Below are 12,468 nucleotides of genomic sequence, written 5' to 3' on the forward strand. Positions count from 1 at the left end.
AAATCTTTTATCGCATTTGTTTAACCAATAATTTTACTATGTAATACCATAACAGCCGCAGGTCATAGATTTCTCTTGTTCTTGCTATCAATAACAAATGATTAGCCGGTAGTGGAAAATGTGATACCAATACTCACCAACACTTAGATCTATCAAACAAACTCTCTTAAAAAATTGAATTTGGGTTTAAAATAAGTTTGAGAAACTATGCTTCAAGTAGCAAACAAGTAGCAGAGTTTCACAAACGACTTTACCACCTTAAAAAATTTAGTTTGTTTGCTAGAGAGGGTATTGGTATTGCTCAATCATGTCTCCAATTTAGAAAGAAGCATCTGTCTCCCACACTCTAACTCACGCATTTCTATTTGTGTATGAAAACAGCTTTTGCGACCACTAGATCCTTGTTAAAATTTTTGAAAATAGTATTGTTCGTACCTAGGACTAAAAGTCTTTTTTTAGCGTGTGAGAGGTTTCCAGACAGAGCCGAAGACGGGGTGTGGAATCGAATACGCTAAAGAAGACTTTTAGTCCGTGCCTCGGATCTGTCTGGAAACTTCTCATCACGCTTAAAAAGACTTATAGTCCTAGGTACGAAATGTACTATTTCTGAATATGATCTGAGAGTCACTGTGAAGGTTTGAGAATTTCATAAGGGAAAAAAATCACTCTAGGCTGGACCCATAACTAAATTTTTAAGTTCGTACCGTTGCGTACACTGTAGATAAAATGTTAAATTTAGGAAAATTTGGAAATTAATTCTATCCGAAAATAGTGCCTGGATGAAAGTGATGATATAACAATAGATGTTATACGAAATCTACCCTGGAAAATAGTTGAAATTTTCAAATAAATTTTTTTGGCATATTTTCCCTTTCCCCCCAAAAAAAACTTATTTTCATTACAAAGTGCACCGCACACATTCACTTCACATTGTCAGATAAATAACATGTGGTCGGGACATCTCGTCGCAAAGTGCTGACTCATTTGTTCGGTAAATATTACAATACTTTACTAGCGAGAAGGAAAAGGGAACAAAAAAAAATTCAGAAATACATGTTAAGGGGGAGGCGAAATTAATAACGAAAATCTGTAATGCTTTTATTACGTAAATGGACAGATTTTATCGTCTTTCGGTTTTCGTTTATTATTATCGAAAGTATAAATGGTTGTGTTTTTATGACATCAATAAAAGCAAATCTGGAAATGACGAACTGAAGTGAGCGAGAACAAATAAAAATATTTATATTTCGGCTATCATTTCAGAGGTAATGAGAATTTGTCGCCAGTCTTATCAGTTATTATACTTTCCCTTGTGACATTCGAAGGTATTCAGAAAAGCCATTTTGAGAGCAGGGGAAATCTATTTTTATTCGGCAAACTTAAAGCAAACCACGATTTCTCAGCGATATCATTCCGGCAATGGCACTTTGAAATCCAGCATTGTAGTCCAATGCGACTTCGTTTTTTACATAATCCTGTCTATCGTCCACATAGGAATCATCCAATCCAGGTCCACCAACTAAAGCACCGAATAATGTCTGTGGATTCGGACCCGGATTATTTAGTGCTTCGTCTCCAATACAAGGCAATGGAAGGGAGGGACAAGAACTGCAATTGCAATTAATTGTTGAATAAAATAACTCTATCAAAACTTAGATTAATTACCTCGCTCTGTGATGAGGTCTGGAAGGAGGATCTACGCCGAATCCAACAACAAAACTTCGTCCAGTATCACCAAGTGCGTATCCAATTTGAGACACAGCCATCGCTCTATTGGCTTCAGCGTCAATATTAATTTCTGCAGCTTGTAAGCAAGCAAAAACTACGGTCGAGATGGTTCGTAGTGAACCCCATTCGCTTAGAAAGATTAGGCCCAGTGGCGTTTTCCTAGCATCGTTTCTAACCCATCTGCAGAAATTTTCAGCAGCTGTGACATATTCCGGCTCACTACGTCCAGCAAACCTATTTTTAAAAATTCCGTTTGGCATACATACTTATCAACTGTTCTTTACTGTCAGGTACCTTGCCAATAGTATTTGAGCTCCGGCTAATTTATTATCCCAATCAAAGCTTTGGGGTGTGTAGCCAAAATAGTGTTCATCCCAAAGACTTCTCGCATTTGTCAAATACACAGGGTTGGTTGTGGCTCGGTATAACCACACTGATGCCCACAATAGCTCGTCAGCATATGCCCAAGAGCCATATTCAGGCGACTGTTTAAATTATCATATTTGCAGTAGTACAACAGGAAAATTCAAGTTCTTTTTCTGTGATACGTGATACGTACTTTGTACACATTGTCAGAATACCTTCCTCTATAGTTAAATGCGAAATCGTAGCATTCTATCGCGTGCCGTAGCAGAACTTTCGAGTAGGTAGTATTGACAGAACGGAATACTAGTGAGCTAGCAGCAAATGCTGCAGCGTATTCGCCAGCAAGGTCAGATCCTAGGAAGTAATTCATTAGGAAATAAATTGTCAGAGTCTCTTCGGTCTCTTTTATTCTTGTACCTGGATTTGTAATGTTGATAGGTCCAACAGATGGACGAGCAAGATTTCGGGGCCATTCTTCAGGTCGACCTGACATAATTACATTCGTAACAAAATACTTTCTTAAATCATTCAAGCATTTACCCCAAAAACTGTGATCGACAGTTCCGTTACCAACATTAACCCATATAACATTCGGTTCTGGATGAGTCTTTATCATATAATCCAGTCCCCATTGGAGCATGTCTAACCCATTTTCATATTCTCCAGCTGCCAAATAACCATCTACGTAGTCTAATACACCCCATGCTAGGATAGTAATAGATCCAGCGAGTGGAAAACCAAACTTAACGTGATCGCCAGCATCAAAATATCCACCTTCGAGGTCAATACCTACATCCGAACCGTCGTCAACAAAAGAATCCCATCTCCAGTCCACTCTATTTGTATTCGGAAGTTTACCACACCGTTGTGCTTCGTAGAACCATATTGATAAGCCGAGAACTTCCTCGTAATCGTACTCTTGTTGAGCGGACACTGATGATGTAAAGGCAATAACAATTATTAGAATTAAGAAAGCGCACGAACCCTTCATTTTTAACACTATGCACAAGAGCTTGGCACACTAAATTATCATTTGGTCTCTATAAACGTTTTTGTGTTATTTATCAAATCTTGTCTTGTCAGTGTTATCAACTATTATGCTTCGGTCACATAAATATCTTGGCCAAATGATAGAGTAGCAGGAAACGTAAAATTGTAACAAAATTTCCATTTTTTTTTGATTTTTCAGAAATGCCAAGTGTATTGCGATATAATTATTAGATCTGTTACTTCTATTATTCAAATTATTCGGTAATGGTGTGATACACAATCTTTTACTTCATTTGTATAACATTCATTCGTGTTTCTATTTAAGACGTCACTAGCCCTAGGTCATTGCTTATTTTTGCCATTGTTGTCAATAATGTAGCCGCTTCTGAAAGGTTAACATCTAAATAGATAATATTGGATATTTTAAAAAAATAACTCAAAGTTCAAATAAACACAGCTTCCCTCAGCTCGAGCAGTAACTAATAGATGAATGCGAAATTCATTTTTAAATATCAAACCACACACTTGAAGCGTGTAACTGATAATCAATGATAATAATCGACCTGCTGGCGTACACCAAAGTAGTGATATGAGGAATTTGTTTTTTGGCTATAGGGTACCTACAAAAGAAGTCTCGTAAAAGAAATTGTAATAGATTTGGTCCCGTTATCGTTAAAAGATAAGCTTAACTTAGAGCTTTTGGACCTGATCGTTTCTAAAGCAATTTAGGTGAGGCACTCAGTCATTTGTATTTAGTCACCGATAGGTGGTGCAGAATCAAAAAGAAGGACAAACTGTTTTTCGGTACATTTCCATTGATACTGTGCAATGAAATAATTTTGTTTGTGATGTTACTTTCATTTCAATTTAGTGCAGATTGTAGTTCACGTGGGTATATCTTCTTATCTATTATATGCTCCACTGTTACATTTGGAGGCATACAATAATAATGGGCGTGAATTTTTTCAGCTGCCACGTTCCGCAATTATTTGCTATACTCCAACACTCCGACTGCTATTATTCTAATAATCAAGCAGCGAAACTGTTATGTAATATCATTTTCATTGTAAATGTTGTTCTTTATTTGAAAAACGCCTTTCTTTTGTGGTTGCAAGAGAAATATTGTGTCTGAATAAAATAATGAAAAAATATGGACAGATTTGCATGCAGCTGTTTGTTGATAATTGTATAATAAAAGAAATATACAAAAATGATTCGTTTTGGTTGATTCTTTCATCGACAATTTCAAACAATGAGACAGACTTTCAATTCTACGAAATTGGGAAAGAAACTTTCTTTTCAAAATTTAATTTCTTTCTCTCAAAACGAATCGATCGAATAGTTCTAATAGAGAACTGAATCGGGTTATGCATGCATCACCAACACCATTCCACTTCTAAACAATCGTCATCATTTCCTCATTTCGTTTCGATTCTGTTTCCGAACCAATAAATTTACTTAGAACTAGGCAAAGAGGATTTGAACACACAAACCATACCCAGATTTACATACGAACTTGCTAGGCTAGAAGAAAATCCATATACCAGAAGAAAATGTAGCACAAACAAGTTTTCTGTAACTTTAACGAAAGTGCTAAAGTTTTTCCACATAAATAAAATAATCAAACATTGTCTCTCTCTCTCAATAGATATGTGAAGAAAATAAAAGTCCGGGTGCAACTTCTGACGAGAATGACATACAATTTTCCCTGTGCTAGAAACGAAAGTTCTACAAATTTGACACTTAATCACAATCCAGTGCACACACATTTGAAAATACTATTAACGACTGTTTAACTTTACCAGCTTTGTTGTTGTTGTTGTTGTTGACGCTATATATAGGTCTGTATCGTTTTATAACGAAATCCATGAATAAAACACTTCTTTGAAGTTCCTTCTTAACAAAATGTGTTTGAAAGAACTTTTCGTTTTCGCTCTAATTTTACGAATATACATTACATAATACCGAATGAAATAGCAGTTTATATGGTAAAAAGCCATTCCATTTTATATTGGAGACGTATGCTCGGAGATAGAGAACGAAGTGGTGCTGGATTGTGGTTGATTCTTAGTAGGATATAATATCCTTACGACACACAAAATTATGGTGCTTTGTCTGTGAATCTAACCACTTCTACACATACTTACCATGCACACACAAGATTCAATTAAATTATACGAAAATTTTGACGGTTTATATCATTTCGATCCATTCCTTTATTACAACTCTACGAATCGTATGTTGGAGAAGTGTTGTAAAATTGTTATGGAAAAGTTGGCTACGAAATTATTAAATGGTTCAACGGGAGGAAACTTTTGGTCGGGATGGTTGGGATACATGTTTTTTTTTCTATATTCATATTTAAACTTCCCATATATCACATAAAAGCAAGAAGTATATCATTTCAATTGTCTAAATCGACCCCGAAGAAATAACTTTCACACAGAGAGACGATAAGTCAGCAGAAAAATTTTTGTGTGTAGAGAAGCATTTCAGTTTTCAGTGAATCAGTAGACAATCGGGAACGTTTTATATGGTTATTTTCAAACCATTTATTCAGTGTTCCGCTGTTGAGCAATGTGACATCAACATGGAATTATATGTTTTAAACATTAATATGTATGAGGAAAATGAAGTTTGGGGAGGAAAAAGGAGGAGGAAAAGCGCTCAACACATAATCTCTGAGTGTGTGTACTGCAATGTGTGTAATCCACTGTGGAGTGGATGTATGAAAACATTCCAGTATAGTTGGAGTAGAAGCGAAGTTTCAAGTGCCGTATCATTTATCTTTTGAATATATTTGTTTCTTTTTAATTTCTCTGCCGAACATCTCCGCTGTTATCCAGGAAAAAAAAATTTTAAGGGAATGTCAAGTCGAATATTCAACATGCTTAACAATGTATTTATGTAAAGTTGATAAGCAGAAGTACATATATCTGCATGGCATCCTGATGAATAAATAGAATGCTATTTCTATGCGAAGTATTTATGCAGCAAGTTTTCTCGAGAGTTTCCATTTTTTTCTTTTTCTATTCGCCGCTTCTCTTTCTCTCTGTTCTTCTTTCTTTTTGTGTGATAATGCACAAAATGAAGTTCAAAAAGTTTTGCATTATAAATAAGAAACGTTTGGATGCAATATTTCATTGCAGATGACACCATTGAGTTATTACATGGAATGTTCATAGCAATGGGGGTATGTAGAGTTTTGTTTTATAAAAATTTATGAAAAAACGAGGAAAATTTTAACATTTTTCTTATTTTGCTGTAAAGAAAAAGCAGCACAAAAATGCTTTCTCTGAGAATCGTTTAATTTAAAGTTGTTTAATGATGACCTTTACTTTACCCCATAATAGTTTTGCAGTTTTGTGAGATCCTTAGGAACACTACAGGCTATATATATGTATTATGTACGTCATAACATTGTGGACGATTGTATGGATAGATATTATATTTGTGTTATAATATACACACCACACTCAAGGTTGTTATCCTGTTATTAAAGGCGAAAAAAAGTTTATAGCTCATAAATTATCCTTTAAATGGTGGCGCGCAAAGAAAACAAATGAAAAATTTTCTCAATTTTTTTTCTGTGTGTGTAATGAGTCGGTATAAAAATATTTTATTTTATGGTTAAAGTTTTTTTTTGTGCTGTTGTGCTCGGTGGCCGAAGTGAATAATGCTGTTCTTTTGATAGGAATAATTTTGTTTACGAGCGCGTGTCTAGAAAATATTGTGAAGCTTTTTTGAGAAATGCCTTCGACTTTTATGTCAGATGAAAAAAAAAATTCTGCTCTGAATGTGTTTGCTGAGGAAGGTCGTTATATTCACGATGCAAGAAACCTATGAAGAAAAAAAGCGACTTACTCCGTCCAAAAATTTACAACGTATACAAACATAAACGGTTGGGTCGTTATAATATATATTCCGACGGAGCAATAAACTACCCGAAACACACACACACATTTTGCTATTTTAATAATTCATAATCATGTCGGAAACCTAGTCTCTTGAACAAAACTTAGTTTGATAATTACCCGGCCTAGAATTTCCTTTGTGCACTCCAAACTTATACCGTCAATAACTTAGCGTACATGGAACTAATATAGAACTTCCTCGGAAATTGTTGTTTTCACCTCAATCCGCTTTTAATTATCTTTTGTTGGATTTACTATTACATTTCATAAATATAGATCCTCTTTTCGATAAGTCATCAACCATCGAAACCAATAGTTCTCTCTTCATTAAACCGTCGCCCTCACGAAGTTCACGGAAAAATAGCCAAGTTTTCGTCTATCGTAAAATTCGATGTATTTACGTTACTAGGGAGGTAATGTGGCCTTTCTCTCACTAGGGAAAACCCTTTACCTATCTCGTAAAGTAAAATAGCATACTGCACACCAGAAGTAACTTGATATCTCGTACCCAGATTTGTAAAAGTATCGACTTCAGCCCTTGGATCCTTTTACTCATCTGTATACGAGATATCAAATTACTTCCCTGGTACAGTAATCTACTAAGGCAGTACATGTGTTTTACATTACGAAAGATCGTTCTGTTTATGTAATGTAGGGCTGTGCGTATAATATATTACATCCATTTCGGATGTGCTAAGATATGGGTGTTCAGCACGCATAAAAGCTTTTTATGAAAATTTATGCGAAAAATAATGCTAGGGAAAGCCGGTTTATTAAAATTCGTGTGTATAATATGGGAATCAACAAGTCGAATATTAAAATACAATTTATTTTTTTTTGCTTCGTTGTGATGTTTTACCATTTCACAAAAGCCTAGATTTTTTCTTCAATTTTTTTTTCTTGCTTTTTTTTTGACTGAACACATTTCGTATTCGGCGTTTAATATTAGACTTCTGTAGCGGACATAAATAATACACTCACGACTCACAACATTTTACATTTAACATTCCAGCATCGCATTGTAATTCGTAATCCTTCTGGAAGTTCTTGTTGGTTATGTAATTTTCGCATTTAGTCACTGCGACTGTAAGCCACATTCCATTGAAAGTTAAGTCGACAAAACCATCAGTTGAATGGTTTATAGAGCAAAAAATGATGGGTTTTTGCAGCACTGTGTTTGCAATTAATGAAAATCCCCTTTTCATCAGATTTGTACGAACGCACGGTCGGAGCTCTGACTAACGACCAAAGAAAATCGATAATTCCAATTCCAAAACTCATGTTTGCTGATTTTGTGTGTTCAGCCAACAACATCGTGTAAAATTATATTCACAAATATTACGATTGGCTTTAATCCCATGGGAAAGTGCTGGGAACGACAAGCTACATGATTCAAATTTTCCAAGAAAAAGGCGAGAATCAGAATAGCAACACTTCGCGCAAAATGAAGTGAATTAATACGAAAAAAAATTGTTTAGCGCAATTTTGGCGTTTCTCATCGCATTTTTCGTTTCAATCACAATTTGAAAGAGTGAAAATAATCAAAAAGTAAACGAAGGCAAAAATATGGAATATTTCGGTTTGTTTCTCCATCTCGCCCGAATTCACTGTCAGAAAAAAGCGGTAGTAATCAGAAAAGGAATTCTTCCTCCTCATCGTCGTCGTCTGGGTTTGTGGTGGTGATGGTGCTACTTGAGCATACATAACGAATACAAATATTATGCTATCCACTTGAGGAAACGCATTTATTTTCTCGGATTTACTTGAATTATTGCGTATTTCCAATGATTGTATGAATATTTTTCCTTCTGCGTGAAATATTCCCTTTATTCGCCTTTCTATTTCTAATCGTAATCGAAAAAAGGATTCCTTTCGAATCAATTGTATAACATAAAATGTACGGCAAAAGACGGTACGAACGCTCAATGCATGGCAACTTAAGATTTAGGAGTCTGTTTGTTATCAATGTTAGCGCCATTCAATCGTGAAATTAATGCATGCACGCTTGAAGAGTTTGGTGATTATTTTTATTGTCTGCTAAATGTCTTATAAATTTAAACCCATTGTCGATGTTGTTTATGAGACACATTTATTATCTCCACCTTTTTTTCTTGCAGTCTCTTGACTCTGTTCCACCAGCGGTGTTATATTGCATGGCTGCGGTTGTGACTGGTATATGTACCAACACCACCCAGTCCATGAAAGTGTAAACGTTATCAATCATTTCAAAATTGATTTAGCTCGCTAATTTTCTGTTTTACGAGAAAACTTTCCGACCAGACCAGGTACCCTGTGTGTGTAAGGGGGTTTAACAACTTTTGAGTTTTAATTGATTAACAGCAAGAAATGGGTACGTATTTACATATCCATTCATGCATGCAAGCATAGAGTTGCAAGAGTATTCAAATACATATTTTACAATTTTATGCAAATTCTTCTCATTTATGCAATTTCGTATACGAGCAGAACCCCATAAAATGGCAATGGGTAAATGGAATTTAATGTTTATTATACTAAACTTGTTTGTCGTGCAATACTTTTGCTTCATTCCACTTATACATTATTATATCTACAAAGTTAAATGCTTTAGCTGTAAAGGCATACGGTGCCGAGATATATTTAATGCTCCATCTTTGAGATGATTTGCGAAAACTTGACAAACAAAACAAAAAAATAGTTGAACTTTCGAAAGTCTGAAAGTCTGACGATTACGAATGCTTTCACGACCACACTCTGAGTTTGGGTGGTAAATTCTTTCACTTTGCAAATTCAAACCTTTACCAACTGTCCGACCGCAAAGCCCAACATTCGTCATATATATAAACTTATTATAATAAAACGTTTCGAACGGGAATAGATATTATCTTTGAAGGTAAGACTTAAATTTCACCGAACCGAAATATCTTGGAAAATTGAATTGGAAAATGAAATCGGTACTGTGGCGTTGGCGTACTAGGGATAAAATTATTAAATTCGAGATTCGATTCTATAAATAACTAGAGAAATTTCCATAGAAAATTCACACCCACACAACTTACTATGTGGAAATTTGAAAAATTATACCGACGAGAAAAGACTATTTCAATTTCCACCTTCAACAACCAAATATTTTGGAGTATTTTTGGCTTCCCTTTTGTTCGGAAGTTCAAACAATATTCGGTCCGTTACTTTACCAACATCCTATTACACCCGTACACTTATTCTATTTAAGTTGTGTGCAGACAGTCCCTCTACTAAATACCTAGGATTGTGTTTTACTGAGACACAAGACGGAAAATTATTTTCACTTCTACGCAAGTTTTTATTTTTATTTTTATTGGTGAAAATTATCTTCCATTTTCCGCTTGTGTGACTTAAATAAATTGGTTGTGTTGATTAAAATGGAGATGTGTTGGCAAATGTCAGCTGTAATTTTAGAATACACAACCTAGTTAGTTGATTGTTGTATGTTTTTTCCCCGGATTTGCTATGGATCAGTAAATAGCGTAAAATAAAAGTTAACTGCAGCCCGCCATTACATAACATATAAAAGTAAATCGTCGAATGGATCCAAAACTTTTCGTTTTAATTAATTCGACAAAAGCTTGATTTCAAATTTTAAAGTAAAACTCTATCGTAAAGTGCCTTCAAAACTATCTATTTACACAACTAAATGGTGACTGTTCGTTTGAGTTACAAATTCGAACTGGGAAAACTAAAATTTTCTATCTCTCTCCTCTATAAAATGTTCGAATAAAAAAGTTTTTCATTTAAATTGGACTATATCTCGAATTGCAAAACCTTTGATTTTAATCAAACAAAAACCCAACCAAACCATACAAATGAGCGACTAATTGTAGCTACGACTTTTTGTTTAACAGCTTATCGAAGAGTTCTGCTTTAGTTAAATTGGTTACACAACACAGAGGTAATGCCCTTTTCGAGAGAGAGAAAAAAAACGAGTATATTTTATCGTTTCGACTGTTAGCGAAGCGCTGGTAACAATTTCTCTGCATCGACCGGAAGCAATCGTACAAGTTAACAAAAGACAAATTTAAATGATTGTAATCAACAACCACCAGAAATGCAATAAAAAGTTGTGTTTTTTTATGGATGTGTATACAATGGAGAGATAGGTGGGAAAAGTAAGTGAGAAAACTTTTCTGCAGCGTCTGATAATAAGAATTGTATATGTGGACCCATGGCGGAGAGTATGATAGTGGTTTGTGATGTGGGATACGATGAACTGCAAAAACTTTTCTATCAATTTTTAGCTTAGACACGACGAGGAAGGAATATAAGTATTTTTAACTATAAACACCTTTGTTTGTGTGGAGCAGAAAAAAAATCAAGTTTTCAGCGGTACGTGTGGTATCGAAATAACCCCAAGGGTGCGGTTGTTACAGTAAAACTGTAAGATTGAGCATGTCATACATTTTCATATGCTTGCCACAGTGGCTTTTTTTTACTACAGCTCAAGTGACTGAATATATCCACTTGGAAACGTGGTTAGAACCGCGGAAAGAAAGGAAGAAAAAAAAATGTATAAAGAAACGTATTAAATACATATTTTCCTGTGTATAGTATCCAACGAGCAAAGCCACTGAGACTTTTCATATTCAATGTGGTACGTGTTTTAAAGTGGATGAAATTCCGTTACGAAAAGATCACATAAATTGCTTTTGTTTGTTGCTTACATGTATCGTTCAGACATCTTGTATGCGGCTTTACATTGTAGAGAGCGGGGTAAAAAAAAAAGTGAGAGTATTTCATGTATGCAAATAGCGAAAAATTGCGCTTAAAGGAGGCAAAGGAGGTCTTGTTTAGAATCTTCAAGTCTGCATTTTTTCTGACGACAATGATGCTCGAGAAATTTAACCATGCACATGAATATTATATGTCGAGAAATGTGAAGTAATTGCGAAGTTATACACATGTTATGAATTGCTATGACGTGACGTAGAAATAGTTTCTTTTTTCCTCTGCCGATAATATTGCAAGGGAACGGGAAAATACTTGTACTGAGTACAAAGGCAAACAGAAAATCTACTTCGGATCCTGCCTTCAAACACTGGTGGAGTGAAGGTAATTTGTTCCTTTGGAACATTGGTTCGAGGTTACCGTGCGCTTTAGTTCATTTGATATTCATGTAAACACTTGCCGTCAGAGTTTCAAACGTTAATTAAACAACTACATTAATTTATGCTGTGTTGATGTACAACATAAACAGCGAATTTTATACAGACACACACGCATATAAATGCAAGTTTATTAATAAACAATCCCTGGGCGAATCAAAATTTAAATTTTATTTTCCATTTATTTCGTTTCAGCACCTCCATCAACCATTGAAATCCAAGGATATCAACACAACTCTAAAGTCGAGGTCCGTGAAAATCAGGATCTAACACTCACGTGCATTGTGGCTGATGCAAAACCAGCAGCTCAAATTCAATGGTTCCGCAGTAATGTCGAATACAAACCAGGTATG

At 35.1% G+C, this 12,468-nt stretch overlaps 2 protein-coding genes across 4 annotated transcripts in view; one reads left to right on the forward strand and one right to left on the reverse strand.

The window, feature by feature from the left end:
* Nucleotides 1-12,468, forward strand: part of LOC119072157 (nephrin) — a 168,532-nt gene that overhangs the window by 117,873 nt on the left and 38,191 nt on the right. For all 3 annotated transcript variants that reach the window (XM_037177315.1, XM_037177313.1, XM_037177314.1), the window contains exon 5: nucleotides 12,311-12,463. In XM_037177315.1, the coding sequence (XP_037033210.1) occupies nucleotides 12,311-12,463 (153 nt within the window). The remainder of the gene's footprint in view (nucleotides 1-12,310; nucleotides 12,464-12,468) is intronic.
* Nucleotides 1,111-3,141, reverse strand: LOC119072165 (endoglucanase E-4-like). The gene is made up of 6 exons (XM_037177327.1): nucleotides 2,635-3,141; nucleotides 2,512-2,580; nucleotides 2,288-2,448; nucleotides 2,023-2,213; nucleotides 1,666-1,962; nucleotides 1,111-1,608 (listed from the first exon to the last, which is right to left on the reverse strand). Exons 1-6 carry the CDS (start codon nucleotides 3,083-3,085, stop codon nucleotides 1,380-1,382), a joined length of 1,398 nt encoding a protein of 465 aa, XP_037033222.1. The 5' UTR covers nucleotides 3,086-3,141; the 3' UTR covers nucleotides 1,111-1,379.

The sequence above is a fragment of the Bradysia coprophila genome (genome assembly GCF_014529535.1).
Source record: "Bradysia coprophila strain Holo2 chromosome IV unlocalized genomic scaffold, BU_Bcop_v1 contig_81, whole genome shotgun sequence".
Taxonomy (NCBI): Eukaryota; Metazoa; Arthropoda; class Insecta; order Diptera; family Sciaridae; genus Bradysia; species Bradysia coprophila.